Source organism: Dromiciops gliroides, chromosome 1 (assembly GCF_019393635.1).
Source record: "Dromiciops gliroides isolate mDroGli1 chromosome 1, mDroGli1.pri, whole genome shotgun sequence".
NCBI lineage: Eukaryota > Metazoa > Chordata > Mammalia > Microbiotheria > Microbiotheriidae > Dromiciops > Dromiciops gliroides.
Genome location: NC_057861.1, coordinates 41,049,990 through 41,068,028, shown reverse-complemented (window position 1 = coordinate 41,068,028; position 18,039 = coordinate 41,049,990). Strand labels below are relative to the sequence as shown.

General features: G+C 43.3%; 1 protein-coding gene across 1 annotated transcript in view; it reads right to left on the bottom strand.

The window, feature by feature from the left end:
- Positions 1 to 18,039, bottom strand: part of ADGRD1 (adhesion G protein-coupled receptor D1) — a 482,794-nt gene that overhangs the window by 144,904 nt on the left and 319,851 nt on the right. The window contains exon 16 of the mRNA XM_043977059.1: positions 2,971 to 3,104. Coding sequence (XP_043832994.1) covers positions 2,971 to 3,104 — 134 coding nt within the window. The remainder of the gene's footprint in view (positions 1 to 2,970; positions 3,105 to 18,039) is intronic.

The window sequence follows — 18,039 nt, the reverse complement described above, 5'->3', positions numbered from 1 at the left end:
ACACACACATACCCCGACAACTTCCCCCATTTATCCTGAGACACTAAGCAAGGGACTCATCCCAGGGAGCTGGATATCATCCACTAGTATGCTGCTTACTAGCCCACCTCCCAACAGCAAGACCCCCGAGATCTGATTGTTCCATTAGACCATTCGGGGAAAATAGTCCTGGAACATACCAGGGAAGTGATTACTGACCCGAAGAGGTCCAGAACTCACTAAGAGGTAGCTGTCTAGGATGGAGGTGAGGACCCAACGGCATCCTGACTACAGAGGCACAAAGTTGGCTGGGAAGGGGGGGGGGCGGGGGGGGGGCAGGGAGGGATATCCAGAAGCCTTGGGCTTGACCTAGGCTGGTTTTCCAGACAACAATAGAGCCCACACAGGAGGGAGGGAAAGAGAGGGGAGTTTAGAAAAAGGAGACAGTTGAGAAAATGTCAGAGCTTGGGAAGGTTTTTGAAGTCATATAGTTTGAATCTCATAATAACAATGACTAGCATTTGTACAGTGCTTTAAGGTTTGCAGGTGTGTATGTATATATATATATGTGTGTGTGTGTGAGTGTGTGTGTGTATGTGAATATATACACATCTATACATACATGCAAACATATATACATACAAAGTTATATGTGTATATGATGCATATACCTCATATGTATACATACACGACACAAACACACACACGTATAATCTCATTTTGTTCTCTCAACAATCCTGGGAGGTAAATGCCATTATTATCACCTTTTGACAAATGAGGAAACCGAGTCCCAGAGAAATTAGGTGACCTGCTCATGAGTCCAAATCCAGCATTTGGTTTACTAAACCATCTATCTGTTTCTAAAAAAATTGAGGCCCAGAGAGAGGAAGTAATTTACCCAAGGTCATAAAACATAAAATAGAGGGTCAACTAGGACCCAGGACTCTTAATTTCTACTTTTGTTGCATTTACTGTGTGTTGTCTTTAGAGAAGAGGAGAGGGATGAGGGAGGGGCAGTATGGAGCAGTGGGAAGTGCACGGCCCTTGGAGAGCTGTATGGCCTAGGGTAAGTCACTCAACTTTTCTGATGGATTTTGGACTTGGAGATAAATGGTTTAGGACTTAGAGGACTACATGGTTCCCAGAGCCAGCCCTTCCAGGTCTAAGATTCTGCGATATCTGCAGTGCTTCAATGTGGTCTCCCACTGCCTCTGTGTTATGACCACTCAGGCTCCGGCAGAGGGATAATGGGATCTGATAGTCTTGATTCTTCCTACAGGTCTATAGAAAGAAAACAATGGGTTGGGAGTGTGTGGGGAGGGGAGGGGAATAAAAACTAAGTCTCAAAGCATAGCATTGGGCAGCTAGGGTGGCGCAGTGGATAGAGCACCGGCCCTGAGTTCAAATCTGGCCTCAGACACTTGACACTTACTAGCTGTGCGACCCTAGGCAAATTGCTTAACCCCAATTGCCTCATTAAAAAAAAAAAAGCATAGCATCACAGCTCTAAGGAGGATATCTGACCCAACCCTCTCATTTGACAAATGGGGAAACTGAGGCCCAGAGATATTAGTGGCTTCCCCCAAATAACACAGGAAATAAGTAGCAGAGATGGGATTAGAACCCAGGTCTCCTCACACCAAAAGCCTTAGATTAGAAGAGAGAGGATTATTTGCCATGGCAATCCCAATCAACAAGATTTTATGAGTGTCTGTTATGAGCTCTAGGCATTACGCTAGGAGCTAGGAATACAAATCTAAGAAATAAAACAAGCTCTACACTCAAGGAGCTTCCTTGTATTCTCACATAATTAGAACAATTCACATAATCCTTTCCAGGGCAGTTTGAGTTATACATAGCTCTTTTCCATCCCAGCTCATATCCTTCTCTCCTGGACATCAAAGCAAGAAGGCTACAAAGTGGATCATAGATTTAGGGGAGGAAAAAAATCTAATCCACCCCTTCATTTTGTAGATAAGATGGGGGAATGATTTGTCCAAGGTCACACAGATAGTATGTGTCAGGGTTAGTCACGGTCCTGAAAAAAGACCAATCTTTTCCATGATGCTACAGTGACTCCCTGGGGCCATTGTCCTTACTCTGATGATAGCACACAGTATGATGGAAACTCTTAAATTAGCATTTAGTATATCGCCTGGCACATAGTAGGCACTTAACAAATGTTTATTGAATCAATAAACGAATGAATTAATGAAAAGGCATTGGTCAGTCTGATTCCCAAATAGCACTGCTCCTCACAGAGTTGGTCCAGAGTTCAGCACCCAGAGATTTAGGACTATAAGGGACCCCTGACATTAATGAATTCAACCTCCTCATTTTATAAATAGAGAAAGTGAGGCCCAGGGAAGTGACTTGCTTAAGGTCACACAAGTTAGGATCATAGAATTTTGATCTAGAGTTGTAAGGGACCTTAGAGGTTATCTAATTAAATACCAACATCTTATAAATGGGCAAACTCAGGCTCAGGGAGGTGACTTGTCCAAGCTCACACAAGCTAGGATCATCAGATTTTAAATTTGTAGCTGTAAAGAACCTCAGAGGCCACCAAGCCCAAGTCCAACAAATTACAGATGGGAAAACTGAGACCAGGGAGGTCAGGTGACTTGCCCAAGGTAACTTGAACTTGGTCCTCTGGCTTCAAAGCTTAACCTTTTCCCAATTATTAGGAATTGGGGGGGGGGGGCATGCAAGAGTATACAGCCAAAGATGCTGCCAGTAAATCACCTGGTATTTATTTAAAGGTGCCCATCTCTGGAAATTACAAGTAATTGGGGACCAACTAATGGTCTGTGGCAAGTGCATATGGAGAATGTAATTAGGGGGTTCCAGGTGCTCATCACTTTTAGGAAGCCAACCCCCACCCCCCACCCGAACGCGACAAATCTGGTGGGCGGGCGCCGCCATCTGCACGCTGCTGCTCAGATTCCGGGGGATGGTTTGCTCAGTAGGTAGAAAGTGAAAATGACTCACGACAGCATAGCGAACGTGACCAGGGTGATGGTCAGGCAGAAGATGGAGAGGGAGCAGCCGACATAACTGATGGATGAGAGCGCCACCTGGTGTCCTTTGTCAGCTGCGCAGAGAGAGGAAGATGGGTTAGTGAGCTGTGGCATGGAGAGATGGATGTTAGGGAGCATTGGGCAGCTCCACTGGTCCTGCCCACTGGGGATGATTCCCTCTTCACTAGAAAGGATGCCTCCCTCCTCACCCACATTCAGGGGTTCCCGTCCCTTCTATATTCTTTTACCAGCCTTTGTCCCAGGGAGATTTGAGAACCAACGACCTTGTTCATTCCAGGGAAATGTTGCATTAAATGTCTCCCCGAAATGCCAGACACCGAGTGGGAAGGGATAGAAAGAGCATAGAACCCCCCAGAGACCCCTCTGGGGTGGGAAGTGGGGGGCAGACTGGAAGGAAGTCAGAAAGGGAAGAAAAAACAGACTCCCATTTTGAGTGCATTTGGATCACAATAATAGCAGGCATTTACATGACATCTTAAGATTTACAGAGCACAGTATATTTGGTTCTTAACAACAATCCTGTGAATTAACTTGTTGTTGTTCAGTCATTTCTGATTCTTCACGACCCCATTTGGGGTTTTGTTGGCAAAGATACTTGAGTGGTTTACCATTTCCTTTTCCAGCTCATTGTACAGATGAGGAAACTGAGACAAACAGGGTTAAATGACTTGCTCAGGGTCATACAGCTAGTAAGTGTGTATGGGTGGATTTGAACTCAGAAAAATGAGCCTTCCTGACTACAGGTCCAGCACTCCATCCATTGAGCCATCTAGCTGCCCCACATGAATAACTTACTACAAATGTTAGGGTACCATTTTACTGTAAAGAAAAGAGGCTGGGAAGCTAGGTGCCTCAGTAGATAGGGTGCCAGCCCTGAATTCAGGAGGACCTGAGTTCAGGTCCAGCCTCAGACACTTGACACTTGGTAGCTCTGTGACCCTGAGCAAATCACTTAACCCTCATTGCCCCACAAAAAAAAGAAAAGAAAAGAAAACAAAGGTTTAGAAAAATTAAGTGATTTGTCCATGATCATTAAACTAGTAAGTACTGGAGGACAGGATTCCCCTATCTCATACCTTGTTAGCAATCCAAGCTCACACAATTAGTTAAAAAGGGAGCATAGACTAAAACCTGACACCCTGGTTTGGTCTTTCCACCACACCACTGATATGTGATTATTCAATTCAATAAACACTAATTAAGCACTGACTATATACAGGACACTATGCTGGGGCTGGGGGATACCAGGAGAATGAAACATTCTCTACTTTCAATTTTAAAGGAAGTAAATAAAAGGAAGTCAGAGAACCTGGGTTCAACTTACCAGCTCTGGTGCTGAGAAGCTGTATGACCCTAGGAAAGTCACATAACCTCTCTGGGACTCAGTTTTCTCATCCGCAAACTGAGGAGGTTAGAATAGCTGGTCCCTTGGGTCACATCCAGCCCTAGATCTATGATTATACAATCCCGGAGAATGTATATGTTTATATGTTGAGGGGAGATATTTCCAAGAGACTACAGAGCTAGCTAAGGTAGCTGGGTTGCACAGTGGTTAGAACCCCAAGCCTGGAGTCAGGAAGACCTCAGTTCAAATGTGACCTCAGACATGTCCTAACTGTGTAACCCTGGGCAAGTCATTCAACCCTATTTGCCTCAATTTCCTCATCTGGAAATTGAGCTGGAGAAGGAAATGGCAAAGCACTCCTGCATCTTTGCCAAGAAAACCCCAAATGGCATCATAAAGAGTCAGAAACGACTAAAACAACTAAAAAACAACAACAAAGCTAGCTAAGGTAGCTCATTCCTTCTTCCTGGTTAATTAGTAATTCATTCATTTTAATAATTAATACTTATGGGGGCAGCTAGGTGGCACAGTGAATAGTGCACCGGCCCTGGAGTCAGGAGGACCTGAGTTCAAATTTGACCTCAGACACTTAACAATTACTAGCTGTGTGACCCTAGGCAAGTCACTTAACCCCAATTGCCTCACCAAAAAAAAAAAAATTAATACTTCTATACAAATGTATCCATCAATCAACAATTATTTGTTAAACCCCTTTTAAATATACCTTAAGGAAAACAATATTATTACTATTGTTGTTATATTTATATTTACATAATAGCACCTTAAGAAAGGCAAAGTGCTTTCCATATGTCATCTGATTTTATCCACAACAATCCTTGGAAGTAGTCCAGAGTCACAGTTATTAAGTATCTGAGGCAATTCTTCCTGATTCCAAGTCTAGTGCTTTATCCCTTGTACCACCTAGCTGCCTCTTAGCTTCTGTCCCATGAGGGAGACCATAAGGATATAATTATATACAAAGTATATATGAGTTGTTGCATTGATCAACTTAAATTGAGGTTTGAAGGAAATAGGATTCTCAGGGGTGGGAGTGAGGAGAGAGTACCCATTAGGCAAAGGGCATACACATTCTGGGCAAAGCCACAGAGATGGTTGAGATGGAGTGTTAGATGTGAAGATCAGTGAGAAGTCTATTTAATGGATTTAACCATTTAATGCCCAAATCTGCCCTAACTTGATGTCATAATCCCACAGAATTAGCATACCAGAATCTAAGGGTTGGAAGGGATGAGGGGCAAAATAGAATATAAGTTCCTTGAGACCAGGAATCATTTTTTATCCCCAGTGCTTAACACAAGGCTAATCTGACCAAGAAGCATTTATTAAGTTCTTACCATGTACTAGGAGGGGTCAGCTAGGTCGCTCAGTGGGTAGAACCAGGAAGACCTGAGTTTAAATCTTTCCTGAGACACTTAACTAGCTGTGTAACCTTGGACAAGTCACTTAACCAAGTTTGCCTCAGTTTCCTCATCTGTAAAATGAGCTGGAGAAGGAAATGGCAAACCACTCCAGTATTTCAGCCAAGAAAACCACATGAACAATATGGTCTCCAAGGGTCATGAAGAGTCGGAAAACTGAACACCACCACCACATATACCAGGCACTATGTTAAGTACTGGGGAATAAAAGAAAAAAGGGGTGGGAGAACAGCCCTGATCTCAAGGGGTTCATAGTGCTAGGTACAAAATAGGCAGTTAGGTGGTGTAGTGTCTAAAGCACTAGAGCTGGAGTCAGGAAGCCCTGAGTTCAAATCTGATCTCAGACACTTTCTGTCTGGGCCAGTCATTCTGCCTCTGTCTGCCTCAATTTCTTTATCTGTGAAATGAGGATAATAATGGCATGAGATAATAGATACAAAGTATTTTGCAAGCCTTAGAGCTCTATATGAAGGGTAGTTATTATTGCTATGATTACATAATTCATATATATTGAATGAAGAATGAATTTAGTCCAAACTACACTGTGACTTAGACCTGAGCAGCTCCAAGGGAAATCCAGAACACAATATTCCTAGCTCTTAATCCTGGCGGGGCTCCCAACTAGGGGCCCCCCCCATACCTCGGTTCCACTCCCCACCCCTCCCCAGCCCTGTTACTCAAAGAGAGCTGGAACAGCCCCCTGGGAGCAGGCGCTGTGCCTGTCATTTCAGGGGAATCGGTGTTATTGAAGTCGATATTCTGGAGCAATTGGGCCCCAGCAGGGGGTGTGTCTGTGGATGGGATAACCTAATAGGCCTTTACTCCTGCAAACGTGTGAGATTCTCTGCTGGGTTAACTAGTCCCTCACCAGAGCAGTTGCAAGGCTCTCTCGGGCCCCAGGGGAACCTCAGTTTCATGCATAGCGATTGGCTCTTGGAAGCAGCTGGGGCAGAGCAGAGGGACATGCCACAACCACCCCAGCCCCCAAATATCACCAGCTTCCTGCTGATTTTAAAGCCATCCCAATTTTCACATGGGCCAGGCTGCAGATTTTCTCCGGCTCCAGGCCAAGCAGCCGCTGAGGAGGCGCTGAACATGGTTGGGAAATGCAGCGGGAGGGAGAAGGACAACTGTTGCTATGATACGGGAGACTGCTCAGAAATGGGATGCAGGCGGCCTTTGTCTCGGCCATAGGATGCTTCCCCAAACCGAGACAAAGCAGACACCTTCCCCGCAGGCCCAGTGTCGGTTCCTGATGTGCCCATGAACAAGCAGGAAGTTATTTTTGCTAAGTGTTTTGGAGGATTTGGAATATCCCAGATGCCCAGAATTTACTTATCTTTGACCCAGAGTTTGGATGAGGACGGCTCAAGTCACAAAATGTGAGAGTCGTAAGGGACCATCCTGGAAATGAGACCCCCTTCTCTACACACCCAACAAGGGCACGACCAGACGGCCCCTTGCCTGAAAGTCTCAAGTGAGGGAGGCAGCTTGATAATGGAAGGTCAATGGGGCTAGATTTAGAATTAAAGGTCGTGTGTTCTGATCCCAGCTTTACCATTGACTACCTGTGTGATCATAGGCAAGTAACTCTCTGGACCTCAGTCTCTTCCTATGCAAAATGATAGTGCCTGGCATACAGTAGGTGTTTAATAAATGTTTGTTGGCTTAATAGAATTGGATTAGATGGCTTCTTAGACCCCAAAGCTGCACAGTAATTATCTTAAATTATATATTTCCAAATATTGCATATTCAATATGTAACATAATATATATTAATTGCTATAATTATACATTATATAAATATAATAATGTATAAACATAATGTATTATATAGAATATATTCCATTATATATCCATTATATTATATATTATAGTAATTAAAGTTAATTCAGGTAATGTTAATTTTATATGTAATATTTGTGTGTTATTATTTAGTCGTTTTCAGTTATGACCGACTCTTTGTGACCCCTTTTTGGAGTTTTCTTGGCATAGATAGTGGAATAGTTTGATATTTCCTTCTTCAGTTCATTTTACAGCTAAAGAAAGTGAGGCAGAGGTTCAGTAACTTGCCTGGATCATACAGCCAGTAAGTTTACTTGGATCACAGCGGCCCCTCCACCACACGACCTAGCTGCCCCAAAATAAACGATATAAATGTCAGTCATTATTGTCTCTGCTACTGCCTTTTCAAGAAACCCTTTCTGCTTTTGTACAACACTCACTGTTAGGAACATTTTGGTCACAGAGCCTTAATCTGCCTTTTTTGCCAGTTCCATCCATCCCTCTCACTTCTGCCCTCTTTGGCCAAGCAGAACCAACCCAAACCCTCTTCAGATTACAGTCCCAGAGCAAGGTACAGTGCCCGCCCAGCCCAAAGCAGGTTCTTATTGACTGACTGACTGACTGAAGACAGTTATCAGGCACACCCAGGTCTTCTCTAGGCCACCCCTGTCCACATCCTTCAACCTTCCCTCGATCAGCCTGATTCCCTGCTTCTAGAAGCTCTCCAGGGTATCAAAGTATTTCCTGAAATATGGTGCCCAGAACCCGACACAAAACCCCAGATATGGCCTGGCCAGACTGGAATTCATCAGGCTCATCACTGACTTGTTCCTGGTAGCTAGAACTCTCCCAATGAGAGTGAAGATCACATAGCTTTTTTTGGCTACCATGTCACACAGCTGACTTATATTGAGTTTGAAGTCCGTTAAAACCTCTAGACCACGGCTAGGAAGAAGGAAGAAGAGCTGTCCTCCCAAATCTCTGTCACTGTCAAGAGACTCTGCATCCACGATCTCGCTCAGTCTCCCCCTCTCACCTTCCACAGAAGGCCAGACCATTCTCTCCTCGAACCTAAGCTATTATACCGGCCTCCAGGCTGATCTTCCTGACTCTGGTTTAGTCATTCTCCAACCCATCCTCTGCACAGATACCCAAGTCATCTTCCTAATGCCCTGCTTAGATGATGTTACTCCTCCCCCCAAAAGCATTCACTGGCTCCCATTGTTTACAGGATAGAACACAAGATCCTAAATGGCATTATCCAGACCATGCACAATCTGACTACAAACTGCCTATCAGCCCTCCCTGAGCTCATCCTTCCAAGAATAGCTCAGCTTCTATCCATTCCATGTGGAGTCAAGTGGGCAAGCCACTTACTTTCTCTAACCTGTAAAATGAAATAATACTATCACCTATCTAGTTTAACCACTACGCATCTCAGGCCTCTCCAGAGGACTTACCTATTAAGTTATATTAAGTCATTTATTAAGTCATTAAATCACAGATCCAAGATTTCCATCAGGCAATGTAGTTTCCCATTCCGACGAGATCACGGAAACTTTGCACATTTTGGTTTACAAAGCACTTCATGGATACCTCATTTAGGGGGCTATGGGGCTCAGTCTGGAGACCAGAAGATCTTAGTTCAAATCCAACTTCAGATACTAGCTGCGTGACCTTGGGTAAGTCACTTAACCTTTGTTGGCTTCAGTTCCTTTATCCGTAAAACAGAAATAATAATGGCAATAATAATGGCAATAAATCCCAAGGTTTGCTAATGAAATAAAAATTGTAAAGCATTTAGCACAGTGCCTGACACATAGAATTATATAAATGATATAAATGCTTGTTGTTGTTATTGATATTAGATTCTCACAACAACCCTATGCAATAGACTCTATAGGTGCCCATTATACTGTGTCAGAGAAATTATGTGACTTGTGATCCTGCCACTAATTGTCATGGAAGTCAGAGAGCTAGAGTCCAGCTCTCTGTGAATTCAAGCACAGTCCGCTATACCCCACTGACTTAATTAAAGCCATCCTGCCTGTGATATCTTGGGCCTTTCTGCTATCTATGGGGTAATATCAGTGAGAAGTTCATGGAAGAGAATGCTGGACAGCAGTGTTAGGTAGCTAGGAAACCATTCAGTCACTGATGTTTTGACCCCAAGGAGTTTAAAAACCAATTTATAGAACAAACAGGCATCAACCAGGAAGGAAACTGAACTGATAAAGCCTGGGCATTGTGGGCAGGATGGGCAGAAGTCAAAGGAATTAGAGTCAAAGAGCCCAGTTAGGAAACAATCCAGAGAAATGGTGATCACTATCCCTACCTCCCTGAGTCAGACAGTAAAGCCTAGAGTGAGACAATTCACTAATTCACTGAGCATTTACTGAGATGCCTTCTACATGCAAGGCAAGAGGCATTGGGGTACAGTGCCTTGGAGCCATAAAGACGAGGGTTCAAATTCTGCCTCTGATTCATGCTGGCTACCCGACTGTAAATAAGTCAAAAGCTCTCAGTGCCCCCCAGGCAACTTGAGAAGTAACAGACTGAGTTCATGACCCATTTTGGTAGAAGGAGCTTCCATATCATTAAATCACAGGCTTGGAGGGAAAAGCAAAATAATTCCCCCAAACCATGCAAGGCCTTATGCTAGCCACTAAGGAATGAAAGACAAAGAGGAAAGCCAGCTCCTTCCCCAAATGGAGTTTACATTCTTTCTGCCAGTGAGGCAGAGAGTAAGACCAGCCATTCCATCCACCTGTGATAAAAGGGATGGTGTATATGTGCTATCAATCAACATAGATGTGTGAAGCACTTACTGTGTGCCTGGGGCAATGTGTTGTAGTAGAAAGCTGACCTTGAAGCCAGGAAAACATTCATATCCCTGGCTAAGTCACCTGACTTCTTGGGTCTCTACGAAGCTCTCTAAGATTATGTGTTATTGTTTATCCTTCATTCTCAAAGAGGACCATGACATCGGGGAAGTACTGTCATGGCTTGCAGTGAATTGGATTTTAAGTGAGGCAGGGTTATGCAAAGTTACCAGCCTCACTCTCTCCTCCAGAGCCATCTGGATCCAGTGACAAGATATAGATCAGGATGACTGGAGATGCCCACCCTCCCAAGACTATAGAAACTTCAAATGATGTACTGGCTTACATGGGTAGAAGGAATTTCTTCAGGTGGTAGTTCTCTATACTAGTAATAATAATAGCTAACATTTATATAGCACCTGCTATGTGCCAGGCACTGCACTGGGTGCTTAGAGAAATCATTACATTTGTAAGAAGTGTGAGGAGCCATAATTCAGCTGTCTAAAAGGGGTCTACTGGAATATCACTTCTTTGAAGGTCTTCAAGCACAAGATGGATGACCATTCGTTAGATGTGTGATGGTGGTAATTCCTTCTGGATATGAATTGGACTATATGACCACTGAAGTCCCTTCCAAATCCCAAATTCTGTGATTCTGTGAATCACCTGATTTCAAACTGTACCGTAGAAGCCATCTATTCTATCACCTTCATTTTATAGATGAATAAACTGAGGCTCAGCAGGAGGACAGCAGACTTGTTCAAAGTCAGAGCAAGGAAGAAGCAGAGAACAGATTCCAACCCAAGTCATCTGACTCCAAATTTAGGGTCATTTCCTTGATACCTACCCTACAGATAGTGTTGGTATCACTAGACAGAATCTTGAGGCCCAGGCATCCAGTCAGCAGTGGCTTCCAAAGGATGCCTTATTGGGTCATTGAGTCTTAGTCTCCCCTGATCAGCAGAATGAGAAGTCATCCCTACCATTTTAGTAATTCATGGGATTGTCAGGATTATTAATGAGTCCCACCCCCAACCCTACACACACACACACACACCACAGTCCCTTCCTGTTTCATTCTCCTCCACTCTGAGTCTCTGGAGCCTGGACCTGGCTCAAGGGTCCAAAGGTCCCTCAAGGGTCCAGCAGCCAAATCTGTATCACTTGGTTATTTGTTTATGGCCCTCAGAGAGTCTTGGCAAGGCCCCTTACGCCAGCTGAAGCATTTTCTGGCAAGGAACAAACCTGTTCCTTTTGCCCTGACTGCAGACTGCTTATAAACTTTCACGTTTTATTAAATGAAAATTCATATTAAAGGTTAAAGTGAAATTCTCCTGCTCTCCACTGAGCCTAATGAAAAGCCAGGACTCTCACCCAAAAGCTCTATCCCAGAGCCCACTTAGCCTTGGACTCTCCATTCTGCCCAACCCACCTTACCCCACCCCACCCCCTTCCACAAAGTCTTTGCTGATTCCTGTTTCTATAAAAAGCCTCCAGGGGCAGCTAGGTGGTGCAGTGGATAGAGCACCGGCCCTGGAGTCAGGAGTACCAGAGTTCAAATCCGGCCTCAGACACATAACACTTACTAGCTGTGTGACCCTGGGCAAGTCACTTAACCCCAATTGCCTCACTTTAAAAAAAAAAAAAAGCCTCCAGAGATTCTACTCCTTCCAAATGTACTGGTCTCACTGAAGACATTTGCTAGAAAGGAGGATACATATGAACCCAGCCAATGCCTCACCTTGGTTCTTCCATTTGATTTCATGAAATTCAACAAATACATACAGTTAGAGGCAGTGTCAGCATTAGCATTGAAGTCCAAAATCCAACGTTCAAATGTCGGCTGTTCAATTGCTACAGGGCAGGTCAGTTCACCAGTTTGGGCCTCATATATAAAGTGAGAGCATCAGACTAAAGAACCTCGAAGGTTCCAACTCTGAATCTGGTCTCCCAGGCTCTAAGCATGTATTTATTAATCCACTGTACTAGGCAGTAGGGGGTGCAATGACAAGAGGAAAAATAATGCCTGCCTTCAAGAAACTTCTGTTCTATCGGACACTGTAATGACTGGATAACTATCCTCAACCTCTAAAATAATGAAGAATCATTCAATGAATTCATTCATTCATTCACTCACTCACTCATTCATTCATTCATTCATTCATTCAATAAACATTTATTAAGAACCTCTTATGCTGCCAGGTATTGTGCTAAGAAATAATGGGGATACAAAAAGAGTTAAAAGACAGCTTTTTCCTGCAAAGTGCTTACAATTTAATAGGGATACCCATAGTCTCTAAGTACCAGAGTAGTTGTAGAGATCAAATAAAATCCTGTATGGGCTTTGAAAAGTCTCTTCAAGTACTATAGAAATACAAGGTGCAATTAATATCATCATATGCCAATAAATAAGTTTTTGAAATGGAGTTTGAACCTAAGACTTGTGACTCTGGGTTTAGCACTATACCCACTATAGGAAAAAGTCAAGATCTGGGGTCTTGAAAAACCCCAGAGATCATACGAATATCAATGTTGAGCTAAAAAGAACCTTAAAGTTCATTGACCAAAATTTCCCTCAATCCATAAGCATTTAGAAAGTACAGGGGGCAGCTAGGTGGCACAGTGGATAAAGCACCGGCCCTGGATTCAGGAGGACCTGAGTTCAAATCTGGCCTCAGACACTTCACACTTACTAGCTGGGTGACCCTGGGCAAGTCACTTAATCCTCATTGCCCCACAAAAAATGAAAATGAAAGTACCTACTAGGTGCCAGGCATGAGAGGTAAAAAGATGAAAATGAAAGACTCCCTGATCTCAAGAAGCTTAAATTTGATGAAAGGAGATATGTGCATGTATAAGAGTATATATTTTAATTTTAATTTAATTTAAAATAGAGTTTAATTCAGTAGAATTAAAACAAGGTAATTGGGGGAGGGTACTAACATCTGGAAGTAGATCAGGGAGCAGAACAGGAAATGTTTCTTGTACAAGATGGGTCTTGAATTGCGCTTTAAAAGAAAAATGGAGATTTTCAGAGGCAGAGGTGAGGAGAGAATGAAATCCAAGCACAGTACAAAGGCAGGGACATGTTAACATCAAGGTCAGTTTGTTTGGCTGTAAAGTGGGGTATGGGAAGGGGAGTGATTTGTGAAAAGCTAGAAAAGGTAGGGTAGAAACAAAAGGTGAAAAGCTTTATATGTCAGAAGAATTTGCAATTGATTCTAGAGATGATTTGGGAGCCAATGGAGTTTGTTGAGTAATCGTGACACTAGCTTCAAGATCATGTTGGCAGTTATGTAAGGGATAGATTAGAGGGCAGAAAGAAAGGATGGAAGGAATAGTGGTAGAATTGACAAGACTGGGTCACAGTTTTAATAACTTTTTAAAATTAATTTTTCTTTATTTTCCACCATTTATGAGATTTGATTTTTCACACATAGTGTAAATTCATTTCCTATACATACTGTATATGATGATATGGTATTATAAATTAAAAATTAAAAATAAAGGCGTTATTAAATATTGAAACTCCTTCGTAACCTTTGGCCCACCCTTTATATGAGTGGGGGCTGAGGCAACTGGCATTAGGGAGAGAAGAGTTGAGGATAGCTACAGGGTTAGGACTCTGGAAGGATGATGATGCACTCAATAAATAAATATTAGGAAGTTTTGGAGATGTTTGAAGATATGGAATTTGAGATGCCTATAGCAGACAGAGGCGTTGATGTCTAGCGTGCAGAAGGTAATGGGAGAGTAGAATTCATTTTCTCATTTTACAGTTTAAGGTCACATAAAATTGTGATCGAATGATTTATTATATTCTTTCTTCTGTCCATCCTTCCTTTTTTTCTATCCCTTTTCTCCTTCCTTCCTCCCTCCTTTCCATTTCTTATTCTTTCCTTCTTTCTCATGGGATTCTCCCATCCTTATAATTTATCCTTTTTTTTTCCTTTTCCTTGCTCCCTCCTTTCTTTTCTCTTCCTTCTTTTCTCTTTTTCTTCCTCCATTTTCTCTTTCCTCTCCTCTCATTCTTCCTTATCTTCTTCCTAACCTTTTCCTTCTTTCTCTCCTTCCCTCTCTTCTTTCTTCTCTCTCCTTTTCTTTTCTTTTCTTCTTTCTCTCCTTACCTCTCTTATTTCTTCTCTATCTCTCCTTTTCTTCTCTTTCCTTCCTTCCCCTCTTTCCTTCTCTTCATTCTTTCCTCTGTATTTTCTTCTCTCCCTTCCTTTCTCCTTCCCTCCCTCTTTTTCTTCCTCTTTCCCCTCCTTTCTTTCTTCTTTATTCCTTCCATATTCGTTTCGAATAGCCATAAGTAAATCTTAAGAAAAAAAGAACAGGAGAAAGTCAAGTGGGTTATTAATCCCATTTTCCACAGCATTTCATGCACGGGAGTTGCCTTATAAATATTTCTGGTGGTGGAGTTTGTCTCCATCTTTCACTAGGACATCCATACCCAGGGGGCAGGAATTATGTTTTTTTGAATGTCTGCAGGACAGAGACTCAAAATGATATCAAATCAAACCTAGCTATCTCTCCTAGATAATGCTTTCCAGCCTGCAGAATACACAAGAACTAGCAGATTGTGACCCAAAAGGTCACAGTCTGTGCGGGAAAATGCTTTGCTTGGATATCACCGAATCACAGCATCTCAGAGCTGCAAGTAGCCCACTGACCATCTGGTCCAAACTATACAGGATCAAGACTCCTTTCTACAATATCTTTCTACAATATCATTCAGCCTCTGTTTCACCTGGAATGGAGAAGTCAGGGCACAGCAAAGGATCCAGAAATCCACTTTGCCTAGATATGTGCTCAGAAGGACTACCTGGGTGTTGCTGGAAGGGATAATTTAGGTACCATGCCAATAATCACTTTGGGTACCTGTGAATCCTACAAACCCAGTACAGCCAGCTTGTGTTGATAATACCCAGGCCCATAGATTTCAAGCTGGAAGGAAACTTTGATGGTAGATTCCTACATCAAGGAAATGGCAAACCACTCCAGTATCTTTGCCAAGAAAACTCCAATATGGGGTCATGAAGAGTCAGATTACGACTAAAAATGACTAAACAACAAACAAAAATTTACCTAGGGCTGGAAGGGACCTCAGTGGTCATATAGTCTGTAGCCCCTCATTTGATAGATAAGAAAACGGAGACCCAGAGATGTTGAGTGGAAGCGCCCAAGGTCACCTAGATACTTACTAAATGGAAAATTTGAAATTTGTACCCAGGTCTTCGGATTCCAAATTAAGCATTCTTTCCAGTGTACCACACTGTCTCTATGTCCTGTCGGTCACTTAACCCTGTCTTGTTCAGTCATCTTTCAGTCATGCCCCCATCTGGGGTTTTCTTGGCAAAGAAAAAAAAAAAGAATGAGTGGTTTGCCATTTCCTTCTCCAGTTCACTTTACAGATGAGGAAACTGAAGCAAATAGGTTTAAGTGACTTGCCCAGGGCAACAGAGCTAGTAAGTGTCTGGAGCTGGATTTGAACTCAGGTCTTCTTGACTCCAGGCCCAGCATTCTATCCATTGTGCCTTTAATCCTGGCTACTAACTTCTAGAGTGATCTTCCTTCAATTACACTGAAGTTCAACAGATATGAAAGAGGGAATGGGGGAAAGGAGCCAACTTCTGCCCAGATTCAAGCAGAAAAGGAAGAAAAGTGGGGTCTTTCTGGAAACTAAACCTTTCTGACAGCTGCCAAGTTACCGTGTTCCATTTTTCAGGTTATAGAATCTTTAAGAATTTCCAACCTTTGGGGCAGGAAGCGTGTGTGCATGCATGGGTGTGTGTGTGTGTGTGTGTGTGTGTGTGTGTGTGTGTGTGTGTGTGTGTGTATTTGGGAGGAGAAATCAATTCTACCATTTACCCCCAAACAACCATCTGTTCCATTAGGATCCAGCTTCTCTTCTCCCCTCTTCCCCTTCCCCTAAGATGCACAACATTAACATGGTTCTGCAGGCTCTGCGGGGAGCCACTGCCTGGCCTTGCCCATCTGTAATTTTACCCCAATTCACTGTGATGGGTAGACCATTCTAATCTCTTACTGCCTCCTACAATCAGAGAGCTGAACTTTCCCTCGTATCCTCACATAAATATGGTCTTGTAAGGCCTACAGCCCCTACCCCTGCCCTAAATCCAAAAAAAAATCTTGGGAACCCCTCAACCCTGCCTTCCTCTCCCCCTCCCTTACTTGTCTGAAATAAGGCCCGGAAGGGAGGCTTAAACCCAATAGCTTTAATGAGAAACATTTATTGCTTAAAAATCCAGAATCAATGGACCTTTGCAGTTTTACCTTTAAAGGGCAATCTGACTCTAATTAGAAGAGAAATGAATAATTAACTTTGGCAGGAGTGGATGGTCCAGATACATGAAAATCCTGACCCCTACCAATGAGAAAAATGCTTCTAATTGCCTCCAGGACGGCTGTTACGCCTGAGCCTGGTGAGTCCTTCTTTGAGTGAGACAGTGTGTATATACAGCCTAATAATAATCCTATGTATTAGCTCCCCTTATGCTCAAACATTTTGTTGAAGCGATGGAGGAGACTTTACATATTAATGAGTTAACTGCAACTCCCTGGCCTGGATTTTGGGGCAGCACCGCCTCCCCCTGGCCCATCAAGAAGATCTGGGGTTTCTCCAAAGGATGCTGTGATAAAGGGATGGGGCTAGATAACTGGAGGGGGGAGAAGAATAACAGTAAGCCCACCTCCCCAACCCCAGCATCCCCATCAGGGAACTCCCAGCCATATGGCTGAGTAAAATATTCACCCTAAATCCCCAGTACTCTCTTCTGCAAAAGAAAATTGGGGAGCTAGGCTCCCACACCACCTAATGCCTAATGGGGCCCAGGATGACTGAGAGGCAGAAACCCAGGTTGCTTTCCCAGCTCTCTCCTTTGCCCTAGGCCCTGAGGTGTGGCGGGATCTCTGCTCTCCATCTTCCTGAGCATCATCTTCCCTGTCAGTGGCTGGCCAGTCTGATGCTGCTTCTGCTAGCAGCAGCTTCCTCAGGAAGAAGGGGAAGGGGGTGGGGGAGGGGAGGGGAACCATTCCCCAAGTGCGTGAAAGATGTTGCTGGGATATTAATTAAAAACTGAAGAAGCACTTGTAAGAAGCAGGAACCCCGGGAATGATCTCAGGACCCAGTAGGGGCCTTTTGCATTAAGCCGTTCACACAGAGAGGTGTTTTTCTTTGAAAATAACTACGAGGGAGGCACACAGGTTAGAGACATCAGGAGTGATCCTGGCATGGGGCATTTGGAAGGCAGCCCTCCTAGCAGACTCATTTTGGCAAGAAGATAAATAAAGACTTGAATTCTTTTTCCTTCTTGTGTTTCTTCAAAGGAAATAGCATTTTTTTCCCTGCTCTTTCAGCACAAGGGCCAAGCATTAGAGAGGAGATAAATGACCCCCAATTTACCCCTCTATGCCAAATGTCCTTTCAGCTCCAAATTTATGAGCCTATGATCCAGGGTCCTGGAACTGGGGACTTTCCCCCAAAAGAAAGCCCACTATTTTGACCAGAATCTAGCTATTCTCCTTTTCCCCCATCTTAACAACATTAAATGAAGAATGTCCCATTGCACAAAGCCTGGAGGCATATTGCTGGCCACCAAAAACAC